General features: G+C 45.0%; 1 protein-coding gene across 3 annotated transcripts in view; it reads left to right on the forward strand.

The window, feature by feature from the left end:
• LOC126419844 (cytospin-A) overlaps positions 1-20,578 on the forward strand; it is a 538,973-nt gene that overhangs the window by 295,991 nt on the left and 222,404 nt on the right. For all 3 annotated transcript variants that reach the window (XM_050087094.1, XM_050087096.1, XM_050087095.1), the window contains exon 3: positions 15,941-16,204. In XM_050087094.1, the coding sequence (XP_049943051.1) occupies positions 15,941-16,204 (264 nt within the window). The remainder of the gene's footprint in view (positions 1-15,940; positions 16,205-20,578) is intronic.

A 20,578-nucleotide genomic window follows, 5' to 3' on the forward strand; every position in this document is an offset into this window, starting at 1 on the left:
GTTTGTGATGTCCTTAGGTTAGTTAGGTTTAACTAGTTCTAAGTTCTAGGGGACTAATGACCTCAGCAGTTGAGTCCCATAGTGCTCAGAGCCATTTGAACCATTTTTTTAGGCCAGGAGGAGAACAACGTCGTACCGATAAGTGGCCTCATACTGCCAACTTGTTTCTGACTTTGACCACGTTATGCATTCACCGAAATACTTTTCTGAGTGCTTCAATTTATTTTTCAGGTAGTGTATATGAGTTTTCGTATTAGGACTATCTACGTATACTGAAGTTAAAATCTTTTGGGATATTCGGCCTCGCCGGCCGCGGTGGTCTTGCGGTTCTAGGCGCGCAGTCCGGGACCGCGCGACTGCTACGGTCGCAGGTTCGAATGGATGTGTGTGATGTCCTTAGGTTAGTTAGGTTTAAGTAGTTCTAAGTTCTAGGGGACTGATGACCACAGCTGTTAAGTCCCATAGTGCTCAGAGCCATTTGAACCATACTCGGCCTCGTCATTTTTCCTCTAAAACGATCGACGTTTCGACGCCTCTGCTGGGATCTTCCTCACGATATTCCGGTGTCCACTACTGCCAAAACACAGAGACGAGTGTCGCATCCTCTTATAAAGGGGAGTTTTCACGCGTTCGTGCTGGAGAACTGGTAGTATCGGTTAAAATTTTAACGGCCTAATAACCTAAAAGATATTAACTTCAGTGACAACGGCCACGAAAGCCTGCAGACTTACATCTGCGTATACGTCTGGTTACATGCTGCTGTCAGGACTTACTTAAAGAGAAATGGAGAAACTTTGTACAGTCCGACCAGTACGCATTAAACCTCAGGAGCAGACAGAAGAGACTGTAAACTCGTGCTTTTGTCAGCGGTTCTCTTGGGAGATTGGCTGCTCTTCAAGGAACAACGAAAGAGATGTCTTCCGTGCTCTGGCCTGGATACAAGCTATGCTGAGTTTCCTAAAAGAGGGATATAAAACTCGTCGCGCTTGTGTGTGTGTGTGTGTGTGTGTGTGTGTGTGTGTGTGTGTGTGTGTGTGTGTGTGAATGCGGAAAATAATACACTGGTTAGTCACGTCGCACTGTTAAAGATAGATACGATAAGCACAGAGGAGATGGCATGAATTACGGAGAGATCTTCCCGTCCGCCTACATGTACGGGAATTCCGTCATTAAAGAAACAGTTGAAATAGCTATAGATAAAAATTAACGAAGACGCAGGTTTTGAACTCGGCAAAGCCCGGGAACTACCATCGGCGGCACTAAGTAACTGTCGGCCGCAGACAAATGAATTCATCGAGATAACACCGATGGGGGATCGAAGCCAGCAGGCATTCTGTGCGGTCCGCGGCTAGCTGCTGTACACTCCGTCTCCACGCATGCCGAATCTGCGGTTCACTTCTCCAATAGACGGCTCTATATGTCAACGTTCGTTGCGCTTGCTCTGTACGCCTACGCTTTTCTAACGAACCAGCGTATACGTTTATACAAATTTGCAAGCCATGACTCCGCCTCATAGAAATATTGTACAGTTTAAACAGTAGTATCAGATGCTATTCTCGATAACCTATCGAGATTTGACAATGTTGATTGGAATACGTTCTTCGATATTCTTAAGATGCCAAGAATGAAAATATAGGGAGCGAAAGGTTATCTTCAACTGCAGACTGCAGTTACCAGAGACGGAGGACATGAAAAGAGGAACATTAGTTGAGATGATAGACTGTGCTGTAACCTATCACCGATGTTGTTCAATCTGTACGTGTAGTGAAATATGATGGAAACAAAGGAGTAATTCGCATAGCGAACTAGAGTTCAGGAAGAAGAAACAAAAGCCGAGGTTACACGATGGCTTTCTAATTTTGTCAGAGACGACTTGGAAGGGCAGTAGAACGCAGTGGATAGTGTCTTCAAAAAGATCATATTGTGAACACTGATCAAAGTAAAACAACGGTAACAGACTGTGGTCGAATTCAATCAGACGCTGCAGGGGGAACTGGATTAGGAAATGATAATAAAACGTAGTAGTATTTTGCTATTTGGACAGTAAAATCAGTGATGACAGTGGAAGGGGAGAGGATATAAAATGCAGAGCGATAGTAGGAAGAAAAGCGTTTCTGAAAGAAAGGAATTTGTTACCACGGAATATAAATTTGTGTTAGATAATCTTTCCTGGAGATATTCGTCTGGGGCGTACTGTTGGACGGAAGAGAAACGTGGACAACAAGCAGTTGAGACAGGAAGATAATAGAAACTTCCGAAATCTGGTGCTCAAGATTGGTTAGATGGATGGACAAATAAGACATGGTTGCGAATCGAAATGAGGTGTTACAGACATTTATGTGGTTTGTTCTTTTTGGAGGGGGGGGGGGGGGGGAGAGAGGAGACCAGACAGCGAGGTCATCGGTCTCATTGGATTAGGGAAGGACGGGGAAGGAAGTCGGCCGTGCCCTTTCAAAGGAACCATCCCGGCATTTGCCTGGAACGATTTAGGGAAATCACGGAAAACCTAAATCAGGATGGCCGGACGCGGGATTGAACCGTCGTCCTCCCGAATGCGAGTCCAGTGTCTAACCACTGCAGCACCTGGCTCTGGTATTTATGTGGTACAGAAGAACTAAACAGAGGGAACCGGTGAGAGGACGCATTCTGAGGCTTTACGGTACCTAAGGAAATTACGGGAGTGGGAGAGGGTGAAGAAAGAGGTGTAAATTGTAGAAGACGACGAGGTTTACCTACAGTACGCAACTAGAAAAAGGTGTAGGTTGTAGTCATTGTCGAGAGATCAACAGGCCTGTACAGGATAGAGTACCGTGGAGAGGTGCGTCAAACGAAATGAGTCTTCAGACGAAAGATCTCAAGACAGTAACTTAAATATCTTTCAGCTATCTTGCAGAGAATAAAATGGTATACAAGCTACCTCCCCACTCTCCTAGTCTGGCCTCTTATTATAGCAAGGGAAGCGATGTCCAGCTAGATTTCTCTGGCCACTGATAAAGGCTCGCCCGGAAGGTGGGGATGGGAGGGTTCCAGGACTGGATGCGAGGCAGCGCGCGCCGTGTTGAGGAAGGCGCCGCCGCCGGCCCAGTGGGCCTCATTAAGATAAGCCGCGGCTCGCGGCGCTCGTTATCGGTGAGTTAGTGCCGCGTCGCAGGCGAACCGCGGCTTTATGGCACGGCAGGCCCGCCTAATGAAAACCAGCGCCGTGTCAGCCGGCGTGCTTTCTGTCCACGCACGTACACTGCAGGCGGCGATCGCCAGGTCGCTGACCGCACCCGCGGCAAAATCGCTGCACTGCAGGCCGCGCCACTTCCTGCATCTCCCAACTTCGCTCTTACGGGGTCCGTAATTTTATTATACAGGGTGTCTCAAAAGAAACTTTGATGTGTCAGAAAAATAGAGGTAGAGTTCTATCGACAATTTTTTTTATTTATTATTGAAATACGCAGTTCAGGAATATACTTCTTAAAAATAATGCCTTTTAAATGCAATCCAGCATGCCTAAGGCCCTCATCTGAACGATGAAAATAATTTTGCATGATGGCTCGGAATGTGGACACTGGGATGGCTGCCACTTCGCTGTGAAAATTTTCTTTCGGTTGCTCAAGAGAAGTCGGGTTGTTGACATACACTTCAGACTCGACACAATCCGATAAGATAAGTCCTTGGGGGTCAAATCAGGACTGCGTGTGGGCCAAATTAAGTCACCCCTCCTGGATATCAGTTTGCCTGGGGAAAATTTCACGAACTCTCCGTATAGACCCATTGGACATGTGTGCTGTGTCTTCGTCTTGCTGAAACCATGTTCTTTGGTTATAACCAGGAAAGTTTTACAAGTCAGGCAGCAAAAAGGCATTTAACATCGTCACATAACGTTCCAAACTCACTGTTACTGCACGACCGCAAATCTTCATCGAGCCGACTTCGCAGTACGTATGTTAACTTTTGGGGAATGAACGGGTTTCTCATGCTTCTGTTCAGGATTCGTTGCTCTCCAGTAGCGGCAATTTTGCTTATTGGATTGACAATTCAGATGAAAATATGCCTCGTCAGATAACAAGATATTGTTAAATGAAGAGCACTCAGACACACCAGTAACAAACTGCAACCGAAGTCTGGCATCTTGAGGCTGTAATTTTTGCACCAATTGAATTTTGTAAGGGTGCAGTTAAATATGATTGGGGAGAAGAGAAGTTTGTGGCACAACTTGACTAGAAGAAGGGATCGGTTGGTAGGGCATGTTTTGAGGCATCAAGGGATCACAAATTTAGCATTGGAGGGCAGCGTGGAGGGTAAAAATCGTAGAGGGAGACCAAGAGATGAATACACTAAGCAGATTCAGAAGGATGTAGGTTGCAGTAGGTACTGGGAGATGAAGAAGCTTGCACAGGATAGAGTAGCATGAAGAGCTGCATCAAACCAGTCTCAGGACTGAAGACAACAACAACAACAACAACAAGGGTGCAGTTTAAGATCTTTTAGCGGAATTTGGTGCAGTGATGGAATTGGTTCAAATGGCTGTGAGCACTATGGGACTTAACTTCTAAAGTCATCAGTCCCCTAGAACTTAAAACTACTTAAACCTAACTAACATAAGGACGTCACACACATCCATGCCCGAGGCAGGATTCGAACCTGCGACCGTAGCGGTTGCGCGGTTCCAGACTGTAGCGCCTAGAACCGCTCGGCCACCCCGGCCGGCGGTGCAGTGATGATCTACGCACATTTAAAGAACCTGCACCCTTACGAATGGAAAAGTTAGCATCGTCACGAACACGCCGATTTATACTCTCCACGGATTTGTCCGTTCTTTATTAGCTTGGTCGCCCGGATTTCCGTTTGGACAATGCTGAAACGGTCTCCTCAAACGTTTTGATCCATTTTCGGGTAAGGGTAACACTTGGAGCATCATTTACATTATGCAGTCCATTATCACTGCAAAATTTACTCTGTGCTACAGTCACCGAATCACCGTTTTTGTAAAACTCTCGCACACAGAACGCGCGGTCATCTCCCGGAAAGCGCCCCATATCAACTGAATTCGTAAAGGCCAAACAAGCGATGAACGTACCACCCACTCTCCTGCCATTTGTCGCGCATGCGCAGAGACCTCTTCAAAATAGACACCCTGTATAATGATCGATGTCGAGAGAATATAAAACACAGATCGGAAGTAGTGAGAAAAGCATTTATGAATACGGAATCGTGTTTAACGCCGAATGCAAAATTTCGAGGACTATTCCGAAAGTAAGGTCCGATCGGTCGCGAAATGGAAACCACTGTGAGAATTAAAAAAATGTTTTATTTGCTACAGTTAGCAAAAACTTCCAGCTACTTCTCTACACAGTCGCCGCTCCGACGTACACTTTGCCCTAGCTGTGTACCACCTTTCCAGTACCCCCGTCATAGAAGGCAGCCGCCTGTGCTTCCTGCCAATTCTCTACGCTTGTCTACAGCTCGTTGACCGTACAAAAAGTCGTCTCCAAAGCCAGAGGTTCACGCGAGCAGATATGAAACGTAGGGGCATCCAGTTACGGGCTGTATTGTGGGTGACCAAACACTTCCTATCGAAAACGCTGCAGGAGCATCTTCATTGCCCCTGCAGAGTGCGGCAGAGAGTTGCCATGCAGGAGGACACCCATGACAGCTATGTTACATGGGTTGCTTGACATCAGTCGAAGTCTCTCACTTGGCCCTCATACTTTGCGGGAGACACTGTTTAGCTAGGCATCTTTATGTGCTCATTGTGCGGTCAGAACTGGAGAGAGCGAAGCGAAGCGAAGTGACGTGATCGACGGGCATACTAGAGACACTGTCCAACACATCTGTGCAAAGCTTTATGGGATTTTCACTTCCGCTCGATCGGACCTTACTTTCCGAATAGCCCTCGTATGTTTAGAAAGTTTTTCTGAAGGTATTTGTGTGAAACATAGCCTTACACGGAAATGAAACGTGGATTATAAATAGCAAACACACGGAGAGAATAGCTTTCGAACAGTGGTGCTGTAGAAGAATCCTGATGACAATATGGGTACATGTAATAACTAATGCTTTCGCTGCTGTGGGTACGTGTACACGTCTTGCTACGCCGTTCCCCAGGTGCTGTGGACGCCGCTTGGGTTTCACTGCAGTGCTATGGACTTCATCATGCGTCCTGAGCTGGTGACCCCTGACTGTTGCGGACAAGTTACTTCCACGTTTCGACGAATAAAAAAAGTTTCGAGTACTTATCGGAAAGCTTATGAGAGTCATTACGTGTTATCATTTGCAAAGAAAAACTCGGTTCAGTATCATGAATCGTTCATGGAATATGACGTTTGTTAGGACCCCGTGTTTCGCGATGCGCAGGGACGTGAATGGGCGCGTCACGCGCCACCGCCTATCCGATGTAAAACCCAATAAGTCGTAAACAAAATGTGACGTCGCTCTGCTCTCAGTTTTAGATAAAATTTCGGTATTTTTTTCTATATTTCGTATCCTGCAAGGTATGAGCTAAAATCAACCATTCGCAATTCGTATTTACCTTTGCAAACTCTTTAAAATTTCGTGCAGTGTTTTACTTAATTTGATGCTGCGCAGAATGTATGGCAGATAATGAAAACAAATTCAGTTCTTTATCGAGTGATGATATCAGACTGGAAGATATCCAAAAATCTAATTGTTTCGCCCAATAGTTTCCGAAAAATCGGATAATAAGTATGGTCACAACGCCGTCTCTCAGCACAGGTATGAGCGTTTGGCGAACAGTACAGCCAAAACAAAGACCCCCCGCAGCACGGAATGCAGAGAGCACGTTTGTAGGAGCGACAGGGTTTGTGAGGAAGTACTGAACAAACTGGGGAAAAAAATTGTGGCACAACTTAACTAAAAAGAAGCAATCGGTCAAAGGGATACATCCTGAGGCATACAGACATCGTAATTAGCAATTGAAGGAAGACGTGTCTGAGGTTAAAACTGTATAGCGTGACCAGGGCTTGAGTGCAATATAAGTAAATTCATACGGTTGTGGGGGTTGTAGGTAACAGGAACTCAAAACTAAAAACCGTAGTATCATGTGACTATAATATCAATGAGTCGCTGTTGGAATCGGCCAACTCATACAAATTTCTGGGTTTAAGACTTCGTATGGATGTGAAATGGAATTATCACGAAGGTTCAGTCGTGAGTAAAGCAAGTGGCGGACTTCAGTTTATTAGTAGAATACTGGGAAAGCGCAGTCAGTCTACAAAGGAGATTGCTTACAAGTCACTCGTGCGGCCCGTACCAAATAGGACTAACAGGGAACATTAAACGTTTACATATAAGGGCAGCACGAATTGTCACAGGTTTGTTTAATCCGTGGGAGAGTGTAACAGATACTGAAGGATCTCAACTACCAGACTCCTGAAGATAGACCTAAACTATCCCGAGAAAGTCTATTAACAAAGTTTCAACAACAGCCTTTAAATGATGATTCTTGGAATATAGTACAATCCCCTACGTATCTCTCACAAAGGGATCGTGAGGCTGAGATGATAATGATTAATGCACGCACAGAAGCATTCAGTCAATCTCTCTTCCCGCGCTCCATACGTGACTGGAACGGGAAGAGACCCTAATAACTGGTACAGTGGGACGTACCCTCTGCCATGCACCTCTAGGTGGTTTGCAGAGTATAGATGTAGATGTAAACTATGCAAAGATAAAAAGACTTTCACAGGATATAGTCACGTAAAGAACTCCCACAGACTAGTCTTTGGGCTAAAAACAAGAATAAAAAATACTACAAATTCTCGTATTAACCAATATATTTAAGCAAGTATGTTTGAAAAAGAAAACAACAAGATACTTCATAACGACAGACTATATCTCTTGGAAAGACGAGAATAGTGGTACAACGCACGTTAATGTTCGCGTTGAAACTTTCCGCAAAATATTCGAGGAATGAGCTAAAATTGGAAGAAAAACCGACTAGGATCGTGTATTGGGCTGCAAACGCTGCCAAGTAGATATCTCGGACTAGGTTTGGTCTCGTAGCTGGATGAATAAAGTAGGGCCAAGAAGAAATACGTTTTAGGGGGTTAGCAGCGTAGAGCTATGTTCTTCCTGCATATAAACCGAGAGCTTGCCATGACAGCTCTACTCGGCGGAGTTTACATCTCTGTAGCCATTTCGGCTGCGTTGCCTTTTTGCTTCATAACATTTTTCGAATTTTTTGCGAACATTTAAAGCCAACTTCAACGTGCGTTATATCACTGTATTCGGATTTTCAAGGGCTACAAACATCATTCCATTTAAAAAACAATTTTCTTCAGTATTTAAGGTGATAAGAGCTAAGAGGATTAAATTTGCAACAGAATTATGCGCATTTCTGCATATTATCACCTATATAAACGTCCTATCGGTATGTTGAACCGTTTAGGAAATAAGAGGTGCAAGTTTTAAATGTTCACCTGTATATGCTTTAGTGCCCTAATAAATTGGATTAGTAGAAAATGTCTAGCGTGTGTTGGAAACTGGTCATTTTATGGTGTACCTGTTTGGTCTATAAATAACATAAGATAGCTGTAGAAGTCTCTTCGGAGCACATGTCCATTTTGCCCGAATGCTGAAGGGTGTAACTTCAGGTGCTGGAAGACAGTGTGTCTCCCCAGAGTCTAGAGACTGTAGTGTAACGACGTAAGTTTTGAATAAATGATTTTCTTTTGACATATGACCATGTGCAGACTTCGTCACCTACGTCAGTTACAAAACACTTCAAAATTATTTAAAATAATTTTAAAGTTGTCTCTGAATGAATGGTTCTTGAACGAAACTGTAATTAAAACATCATCATTTGAGTCGTATGCGCAGAATTACGTCACTCAGTCCAATTGGTTTGCGCAAACTTTTTTTCATTTTAGATGTCGTTTGTTTCTTCTCAGAAATTATATTAATGCAAGTTACCTGCTTTAATAAATATTAAAACCACATTGAATAAACTTTTAAGACTCAAACTCGAGATGAACGTTGTCAAAAACTAATAATCTTGTCAAATAAATCAGTGATACTTCTTCCTTAATATAATTCTTCATAAATAAATTCTCAGAACACGTATTTAAACTTTTGTAGTATACACTAGTTTATTATCTTCATATATACTACATATAGACGTGAACATGAGCCTTGACAAAATAGGACTGAACATTTACAACATGAGTAAACTTTCTATGACGTCATTGTTGTAGAAACATTACAAATTCTAATTTTTTCACTTTTTAGAAGCACGACGCAACAGCTCGGTTTCAGGATCTTCTGTTGCTCTTCGGCTGTCGACCCGCGACGTATAGCTTTGAAGATGCTGTCCCCGTTCGTTGCGCCGCCCTCTCCGTACATGAAACATAAAATAAATACAAAACTTCAGATGATTCACAACCATTACAAATATTACAAAATACATAAACAAAACACTAAATGAAACTTATATTCACCTGCAAACTGGGCTGACACTGGTGGATGGGTGATGCTTCAATTTCGCGTCCCACTACAAGACATAGCTTTCCATTTTCATTCTAGACATAAAAAAGTGGACATGTCAGTCTGTGACACGCGCGAGTGTAAAGGTACATCAAAATATTCACCCCATTATATAATAAAACGCATGATATCGGAATTAAAGATTTGCAGCAGGATAACATATAACTCTAAATGCGATGTTGCGACATGTTCCTCGGACAGAATTACAGGCAGGACGAAAACAAGATGGGCCGAAGAGCGAATAAGGTTCCCAAGTGCGAGTGAAACAATACTGAACAAACATTAGGACCGGGGAAAAGGCAAAATTAATTATTATTATTATTATTATTATTATTATTATTATATTCCATCTGCATCCTCTTCTTTTATCCAATCACCCAGCTCTTTGTGTGTAGCTGCGTTAATCCTGCTCTTGCTAATCACTGATTCTGACGACATCCTGCGCGACTGCTACGGTCGAATCCTGCCTCGGGCATGGATGTGTGTAATGTCCTTAGAACTACTTAAACCTAACTAACCTAAGTTCTAGGGGACTGATGACCTCAGACGTTGAGTCCCATAGTGCTCAGAGCCATTTGAACCATTTTTTACATCAATCCGGGGTGTGCTGCAGTGGCTAAATGGGTGTCAGACTAAAAGTCCAGTTTCCAAACCTCACTCGATGCTAAGAATTTTCCATTTATCGCCGCTTCTTTCATCATTGTCAATGATTTGTTATGGGAAAAATGCCAAGCTGCATCCATGTTAGTCTTCCTCTTTAGTTAATTTGCCCCCTTTTAACTGAATGGGTAATGCAGTTAAAAGGTTGGAGGTAAACTGCGGTATACTACCTACAATAGGATCATGCATCGTCGAGCTATGTGGTGTTCTCAGTCATAAAGGAGATCACGTTTTGTACAAACACTCGTCAGCACTTGTTCGGTGTTCGTCGTTACGCTCATCAACAATCGAGCGTGACGTGTCGCCAGTAGTGTCCCTTCAGTCCCAATGGCGTTTGACTCACTGGTAAACAAAATTCTCACTGGCTGCAGCCGACGTTCTGGGTCCAGGTTTGTGTGTTTGACACATGTGGTACTTCGTGGCTTGTTATTAAACGCATATTGGAACATTTTTAATATGTTCCGTGTTAGATATCTGGCAGTTCACCGACCTTATTCGAAGCAAATTGTACAGCGCATTTCGCCCTTTTGCCAACTTCAAGTACGAATGATGGTGGCATGTTGACTAAATGGCATTTCGCAAGACAGTATGCCGAAAGTTGTTGTTCTGGTTTTTAGGAAGAAAAAATTGTAGTTCAGTCTCAAAGGAAATAAACATTACAGAAGCTTATGGCGTCTTTGAGCAACATAGTTCGCAGTTCGTAGGGGTTTCTTTAGAAATACGCCTGTGCCAAATAAAAGTATGGCTGGAGGTTCTTTCGATTATTGGCGGCTTGGGTGCAGTCGCAGAGGACGAACGAGTCAAGTGAATGCAACAGAGTAAACGAAATACAGCTATGACTGTGTAAATATGCGTTAAGGCAAACCCATATTTTTAGAGGCGACTCTTGCTTACACCAACTTCAATAAATCGAATTTCGCAATAAATCGAACTGCTCGTCAAGTTCGTTAACATAACCTCCATAAATCGAAGAAATCCTGTGTGTTTTGTCGAAGCCACTACTGTGGCAGGTCGCAGCGTAGAGTCAGCGGACAACATTCGGTAATTCGAATTATTGCGTCAGTTGTTCAGATAATTGTTTCGTCATTCAACTCTTTGTGGCACTCCTTTTGCTCACGAACGCATAACTTACCACAGTTCATAAATAAGTTGTAAAAATGACTTGAAAGAAGTAAATGCGTTAGACTTCCGAAGAAAAGAAACGAGTTATTGAACCCCTGGTGGTGGAAAAACAGGATGCAGCGGAAGGTTTCGGGATTCAGTCATCCACGCTGTCCACAATCACGAAGCTGAACGGTAAGACTGCTGAAATGTATCATAAGGAGGGAGGGACAAAGAGGACCGGCTAACTGAGTCTCCTCCTCTTGAAGAACGCTTATTTCAATGGCCTAGTCAACGTGGAGGTCAAACTCACATGTCGGAGGTTATGTACCTGAAAAAACAGCTTCAGTGATTTGCTGTTAGTTCGGGCACTGAAGGGTTTGCAGCAAGTGGGGGAATGGCGCACTAAATTCATAAAGACAAAATCTCGTTTTTAAGAGGATTTGTCGTAAGCACTCCCATTTTGTACACACCGAATGTTTAGCATGGTAAAATTAATGAAAGTGCAGTTTTCCTACATATTCGCGGAATATAGTGTGTGCATTTCGATTGAAATAGTGTGTGCATTTCGATTGAAATATTAAAATAAAAAATAATGAAACTGGTAAAACTTTATTCTGAGTTCTAGTTATTAATTTCTGCCTTCGTGAAGAAATTAGTATGTTATTGAAACTACGTACACTCTGGTTCCACTTTTTCCTGATTTCATCTTAATCAAACTCGCGTTAAATCGAAATCCGTTATTCGAAATGCTTGTTAAGTTCCTTGAACTTACAATTGTTTCAGTCGAGGGTGTAGTGTTGACAACATGTGAGGTAACATGCTTTCAGTTTGCGATTAAAACATGACTACTTCCAAGCGAAGGTGTTTCACAGGAGTACAATATATAGAGAAAAACAGGATAACGCTGACAAATTGCACAGCATATAAGAGGTCAGTCGCGCGCCTTGATGTTTGCTCTCCTGTGCGCATTCCACTGGCAGCTAACAGCTCTTAAGATACCCCCTCCACGACCTAACGGCCTGCTGACGTGCCTACGCCTTTCGCATCATGCAGAGTTCTCTTCGGGGATAAATACTTAAAAGGTTTACGATCTCTGTTCCTTTTAACCGGAAAGCCCTAAAACTTACCTGCAGTGTGCTGCAGGATGCTGTAGGATGGAGGTAAAGTGTCGAACGTCCAATCAACATAGAGTACGCAAGAGGACTACACTAGCATTCACTGGGTTACTTACGGATGCGGAGGAGGCAGACACAGTTTTACTGTATTTAGATAGAACTATGCTGCGTAGGGACACCAGTTTTCATCCTGTAGCTTCTTCTTACACACACACACACACACACACACACACACACACACACTCTCTCTCTCTCTCTCTCTCTCTCTCTCTCTCTCTCTCTCTCTCTCTCTAATATATACACTCCTGGAAATGGAAAAAAGAACACATTGACACCGGTGTGTCAGACCCACCATACTTGCTCCGGACACTGCGAGAGGGCTGTACAAGCAATGATCACACGCACGGCACAGCGGACACACCAGGAACCGCGGTGTTGGCCGTCGAATGGCGCTAGCTGCGCAGCATTTGTGCACCGCCGCCGTCAGTGTCAGCCAGTTTGCCGTGGCATACGGAGCTCCATCGCAGTCTTTAACACTGGTAGCATGCCGCGACAGCGTGGACGTGAACCGTATGTGCAGTTGACGGACTTTGAGCGAGGGCGTATAGTGGGCATGCGGGAGGCCGGGTGGACGTACCGCCGAGTTGCTCAACACGTGGGGCGTGAGGTCTCCACAGTACATCGATGTTGTCGCCAGTGGTCAGCGGAAGGTGCACGTGCCCGTCGACCTGGGACCGGACCGCAGCGACGCACGGATGCACGCCAAGACCGTAGGATCCCACGCAGTGCCGTAGGGGACCGCACCGCCACTTCCCAGAAAATTAGGGACACTGTTGCTCCTGGGGTATCGGCGAGGACCATTCGCAACCGTCTCCATGAAGCTGGGCTACGGTCCCGCACACCGTTAGGCCGTCTTCCGCTCACGCCCCAACATCGTGCAGCCCGCCTCCAGTGGTGTCGCGACAGGCGTGAATGGAGGGACGAATGGAGACGTATCGTCTTCAGCGATGAGAGTCGCTTCTGCCTTGGTGCCAATGATGGTCGTATGCGTGTTTGGCGCCGTGCAGGTGAGCGCCACAATCAGGACTGCATACGACCGAGGCACACAGGGCCAACACCCGGCGTCATGGTGTGGGGAGCGATCTCCTACACTGGCCGTACACCACTGGTGATCGTCGAGGGGACACTGAATAGTGCACTGTACATCCAAACCGTCATCGAACCCATCGTTCTACCATTCCTAGACCGGCAAGGGAACTTGCTGTTCCAACAGGACAATGCACGTCCGCATGTATCCCGTGCCACCCAACGTGCTCTAGAAGGTGTAAGTCAACTACCCTGGCCAGCAAGATCTCCGGATCTGTCCCCCATTGAGCATGTTTGGGACTGGATGAAGCGTCGTCTCACGCGGTCTGCACGTCCAGCACGAACGCTGGTCCAACTGAGGCGCCAGGTGGAAATGGCATGGTAAGCCGTTCCACAGGACTACACCCAGCATCTCTACGATCGTCTCCATGGGAGAATAGCAGCCTGCATTGCTGCGAAAGGTGGATATACACTGTACTAGTGCCGACATTGTGCATGCTCTGTTGCCTGTGTCTATGTGCCTGTGGTTCTGTCAGTGTGATCATGTGATGTATCTGACCCCAGGAATGTGTCAATAAAGTTTCCCCTTCCTGGGACAATGAATTCACGGTGTTCTTATTTCAATTTCCAGGAGTGTATATATATCTCTGGCACTTACATAGTTCCTCAAGGCCATCTTTAATGATTCACCAAACGAGCGATCAAGCCCAGTATTATTTGGAAAAAGTCCACACAATACCTTAATTACTATGGTATGGCATCTCCGTCTCACCTTTTTGGGATGAGATCACGTGACTGCTGGTACTCCCTCGAGTTGTAGCCCTTGTCCTTGGGTAGCCCTTGTAGATACTGATCCTATCTACGAGAACCACGAGACTCGATATTTTATCTCCGAGTTCGGCTTGCTAAATCTGCGATTTCCTCTGTCGCTGTTCGTCTGGTAAGTCATGTGTTGACCCACCCGAGAAAAATGGTTACCCCACCATTTTCACTCCATCTCACATTGCCAATTGCCGCTGTAGTTTCAACATGTGCACGCGTTTGTTACGAACAGATGACGCAAGCTGTTGACAGCACGCCTATCTTGCATGCAGCAGCACTTCCGAGTTGATGTACTCGACTACGATGTCAGTTTCTTATTGTTGATGCTGTATTAATGATTTTATATAATTTCTGCGATTACATAGTTAAAATTACAGTATCATGAAGCCGCCACGCAGCTAACGTGAAAGTGGCAACAGTAGTACTTACAACTACTTCGATATGGAAATGATTGGCATTTCAGCGCGTTTGCATATAGTAGATGGGCGAATCGTCACCACCGTTCTGCATGGAAGGAAATATTCTGCAGTGGGTTTCTCATTCAGAAACTGCATTGGAATCTTGTTGGTTGATTTTATGAGAAGTTAGTGTTATGCATCGCCTAAAGAGTAGAAACGTCTACTTGCACCTGGTTGATTTCGACAGCTGCAGGACTGTGGTTGAGATTATCGCATTGGTCAAGATGCTATGTCTGCCATGCTAATATGGCTCCACGTGTGTACCGCCTGGGAGTACAAATGTATTGTTCGCAAAGCCTGTGCGGGATCGTCCAGCTACATCATGCCCCTGAGTTAGTGAATGCAGTTCTTTACACCTAGAAAAGTACACACATGGGCAGTGCGACGACTCCCAGAGCACCATAAACCGTTAGAAATACGGTCATGGGTTGTGGTTTCCCTTGACGCAGTAGCAGATAGCAACTCCCCGACAATTCTACGTCCAGCAATAACACTGGACGCTTGGTGGACCCTTGTCGCCTCTTCAGACAAAACTGGTTCAGCGTCCAGCATCACAATGGCCGTAACAGTGTTGGATAGTCAGACGAGATGGCACTTCACTAGATTCCATTTGTCATCGCCGTGTGGACCCAATACTAGGCGTGATGGAATGTGGTGCCATTGGGGGTACACAACAGGATCACCTCTTGTTTGCATAGACTACTTTGGGCTTGTGGCTGTGCCTTATTTTCCAGTGTTCTGAGACCTTACCTTTCAGAAAGATAACGCAAGACCGCATTGTTATCCGTGCTCCTCTGACGTAATTCGTTACAGAGGTTATTCGACTGTTGACCTGGACGGTACATCCTCCAGATGTCTCATACATTGATAGCATCAGGAGAGTCTCGCACACCAGAGCTCGACAGCCACTAAGATTGATGAACTCTGCTGTAGGGCTGAAGATGCATATCTGCTGTTGGGGCTCAGTTCGACTTATTGTCGAGATACGTTGTTGCAGATCTATGTGCAACATTTTGTGTGCAGTATTCTCCCAAATAACCTACACATTCATTAATGTATTCTTGCTAGTATACTGTATTGAAACAGCAGGTAATTCTTGGTTGTTCGCTATCCTTGCCAGTGCCTAGCAGTGTACATTGTGTTCGATATATGGGAGGCGGTGAATAGAGACGTTAATCAGACGATTGGTCACGATTTGTGCAGGAAACGGGTGATCGCGAGTCTGACGCGAGGTGGTGTCCAGCCAGTGCGCAGCAAGCCGGCTGGCGGCAGTCAGGACACCGCGAAGAAGCAGAAGCAGCAGCAGCAGCCGCCGCCTCGGCGGCACCAGCTGGTCCCGGCGTCTCCCGCCGTCCCAGTGCGGAACCTACGCCCGAGGGATCTGCCGCCTAATACAAGGAAGAAGCCGCCAGTTCCTACCGCCGTCGCCTCCAGGAACAACCTCCGCGGCCGCACGCCCACGCCCAGGTCAGTACGCAATGCACACGCACGTTCTTTAACTGCCAGTTTCAGAAAAATGATTATAATCCTAACTGGTTCAGCCGCACATTGGCTGTCTTCAGCGTCTACAAATGAGAAAACTACAGGAAAATCTCTTGTCTTTTTCTTGCAAATAAAAATCAAACTAATGATAGGAGACCTTACAAACTGGACCTCTTCTTCTTTAATCATTCTTAGAGAATTTGGGGGTCTTCCTAAAGTAGTACAACACAGTCTGTTACACATACAAAGGGAGCAGTGGTGGGGGGATGAGAGAGAGAGAGAGAGAGAGAGAGAGAGAGAGAGAGAGGTATCCTCCCAAACCCCTAGATGGGTTGCAGCCGAATTTGTCACAGGGTCACAACCTCCTAGCTCCAATACGAGCAGAGATATGGGTACAAACTTTTTTCCAGTCCCTGCCATATAGTCTGTCATGCACTACAGATGTCGCATGTGGGAATAGTACCAACTATCTTATAGACGGGTTTGCAGGATGGCGTGCAAATCAGGGGCAAGAGTTGGCTCTCTAGCCCCCTGACATGTAGGCTACACTGCATGACAGATATGTTGCGTAGTATCAGCCTGCTTTCTGAATCTATTTTGCAGGGGCTACACTTGGGCATGGGCATGGTTTGGGGAAAGCTGAGACAGATAGAGGACGACATGGAAAGAGAGAGGGTGCAGTAGGCGATGGACACAGACAGGTGGAGAGGATGAGGTGATAAATAAAATAGAAAAATTCGTCTTTGAAGGTAGAAGATTCTCGACTGCTGTTAAGCACAGTACATTACAAGGTTATTAATTGTCCAGCAATGACACGCTCTTCATTTAGTAAATGGACTTATTTACAGTAATAAAAGTACACACACATGGGCAGTGCAGTTTGTATTTACTCCTACACTCCGTATCTTTTTATCAAATCACAATTTTTATGAAAATAATTTATTTATCCTATCAGGTACTGATTGCAAGAAAGTAAATTAAAATTTGATGGATATGTGAAACCCCTACTGTGAAAAGATAGTTACACAGATAGATAATACTGTTCAGTATCTAGAAATTAAAAGGTATTATTTCGATTTGTTATTCGGTGTTCTTGTATCAAATTTTAATTTGTCAATACTCGCATTTTCATGCAGTTAGTAATTAAAAGTAGAAGGATGTTATCTATGAGGGTAAGTCACTAACTATCTGCAACAAATTTTTATAGTTTCTTATAGCTCGTCACCCTACTTGTACATGGTCCTCCATTGCACATTCTTTCCGAGACCCACGGGGGGGGGGGGGGGGGGGGAGAGCTGATTGGAGTTGATCAGAGCTGAATAGATGGCCCTCTTCAAGTGCACCCATTTCCAGTGATAACTCGTTTCAGAAACATCTCACCTTCGTTAGCATGACGGTGCACTGAGTGCTGATAGCTTTTCACAAGGTTACATTGTGCTCTTTATAGGGTTGTTTTGGAGTCCATGTCGCCAGACTGGGTGATAAGTGAGCCTGTTATGCACGATTACATATGCAGAACCATGCAGAATCTGTATATATAATATGTCATACTATTAGGGATCACTCGTCCGCTATTCAGAATCATGGCACTGACTCGTTTAGTATTGGCATTAGTTATGGCTGCTCTGCACTCTCTATATTGTTCAAGCTCGTTCGACCACATTTGACCTATTCAGTCCACTGGTAAACACTTTGCTGTGATAAAAGATTGTTCCCATATTGTACTGAAAGTCTTCAATGAAGCTATGAATTACTGCCCCCACGCGCCCCCCGCACCCTTCTGCCCCCACGCGCCCCCCGCACCCTTCTGCCCCCACACGGCCCCCACTCCCTTCTGCCCCCACGCGCCCCCCGCTCCCTTCTGCCCCCACGCGCCCACCGCTCCCTTCTGCCACCACGCGCCCCCCGCGCTCCCTTCTGCCCCCACGCGCCCCACGCGCTCCCTTCTGCCCCCACGCGCCCCCCGCTCCCTTCTGCCCCCACGCGCCCCCTTCTCTGATTACAGACTTCTGTTGTTCTATGGTGCAAACATTGAATCTGCCAGCAGTTATATATATTAACTTAAAAATAATAAAGCGGTCTGAAATCTTATAATGTTAGGAGAATTTTCCGAATTTTTTTGGAGAACTGTGTCTTACTACTGTAGGAATTTTATGTCCAATAACTGATGTTCACATTCTGTTAGGTTGAAAAAAGTGTAGTTAATGAAACAAAAATCAGTTCCACTCTCGAATGACCAGTGGGAAAAAGAACACCTATGTATTTCTGTACAGGCTGTGCTTTTCTTGTTTTATTACGAAGATCGTTTCTGTATATGTAAGCGAGAGTCAACAAAACATTTTCGCATTCGGAGAAAGGCGGTGATTCAACTTTTCTGACAATATCTCGCAGAAACGAAAACGCCTCTCTTTTAACCATTGCTACTCGAGCTCGTGTATATTAACCGTGACATTATCTTCCCAATTTCGCGCTAGTACAAAACGATCTGTCCTTCTTTGAACTTTTTCGATGTCAGCCATCCATCCATCCATCCATCCATCCATCCATCCATCCTGTCTGGTAAGGATCCCAAACCGCACAGCAGTACTCCAGCAGATGTCGGACAAACGTAGTGCAAGCAATCTCTTTAGTGGATCTGATTCGACTTCTGAGTGTTCTGCCAATAAAACAAGCTTCCTGGTTCACTTTCACTACAAAATTTTCTGTGTGATGATTCTTATTTTAGTTGCTTGAAATTGTGATATCTAGCTATTTAGTTGAATCTGCAACCTTCAATTTGTGTGAATAACATGTAATGATCACCAACATAAATTTAGATAATACTATAGTGTCAGTAATAAAATGAAATGTTAGTTGTTGTTGTTCTTCTATAATGATATCTACTGATAGTCACAAGGCATCACAGCTATAATGGGCAATATGATTTTCCATTGATGAGTAGATTTATGATAGAATAATTCATAATATACACTACTGGCCATTAAAATTGCTACACCACGAAGAAGATGCTGTGATACGCAAATGATTAGCTTTTCAGAACTTTCACACAACGTTGCGCCGGTGGCGACACCTACAACGTGCTGACATGAGCAAAGTTTCCAACCGATTTCTCATACACAAACAGCAGTTGACCGGCGCTGCCGGGTGAAACGTAGTTGTGATGCCTCGTGTAAGTAGGAGAAATCCGTACCATCACGTTTCCGACTTTGATAAAGGTCGGATTACAGCCTATCGCAATTGCGGTTTATCGTATCGCGACATTGCTGCTCGCGTTGGTCGATATCCAATGACAGTTAGCAGAATATGAAATCGGTGGGTTCAGGAGGCTAATACGGAACGAAATGCTGGATCGCAACGGCTTCGTATCACTAGCAGTCGAGATGACAGACATCTTGCCCGCATGGCTGTAACGGATCGTGCAGCCACGTCTCGATCCCTGAGTCAACAGATGGAGACGTTTGCAGGACAACAACCATCTGCACGAACAGTTCGCCGACATTTGCAGCAGCATGGACTATCAGCTCGGAGACAATGGCTGCGGTTACCCTTGACGCTGCATCACAGACAAGAGCGCCTGTTTTATCGATTGTGTACTCAACGACGAACCTGGGTGCACGAATGGCAAAACTTCTTTTTTTCGCATGAATCCAGGTTATGTATACAGCATCATGATGGTCGCATCCGTGTTTGGCGACATCGCGGTGAACGCACATTAGAAGCGTGTCTTAGTCATCGCCATACTGGGGTATCACCCGGCGTGGTAGTATGGGGTGCCATTGGTTACACGTCCTGGTCACCTCTTGTTCGCATTGATGGCACTTTGAACAGTGGACGTTACTTTTCAGATGTGTTACGACCGGTTGCTCTACCCTTCATTCGATCCCTGCGAAACTCTACATTTCAGCAGGATAACGCACGGCCGCATGTTGCAGGTCCTGTGTGGGCCTTTCTGGATACAGAAAATGTTCGACTGCTGCCCTGGCCAGCACATTTTCCAGATCTCACCAACTGAAAACGTCTAGTCAATGGTGGCCGAGCAACTGGCTCGTCACAATACGCCAGTCACTACTCTTGATGAACTGTGGTATCGTGTTGAAGCTGCATGAGCAGCTGTACCTGTACACGCCATCCAAGCTCTGTTTGATGCAATGCCCAGGCGTATCAAGGCCGTTAATACGGTCAGAGGTGCTTGTTCTGGGTACTGATTTCTCAGGACCTATGCACCCAAACTGCGTAAAAATGTAATCACATTTCAGTTCTAGTATAATATATTTGTCCAATGAATACCCGTTTATCGTCTGCATTTCTTCTTGGTGTAGCAATTGTAATGACCAGTAGTGTATTTCATCATTACCTATG

This window comes from Schistocerca serialis, chromosome 9 (assembly GCF_023864345.2).
Source record: "Schistocerca serialis cubense isolate TAMUIC-IGC-003099 chromosome 9, iqSchSeri2.2, whole genome shotgun sequence".
Lineage (NCBI taxonomy): Eukaryota > Metazoa > Arthropoda > Insecta > Orthoptera > Acrididae > Schistocerca > Schistocerca serialis.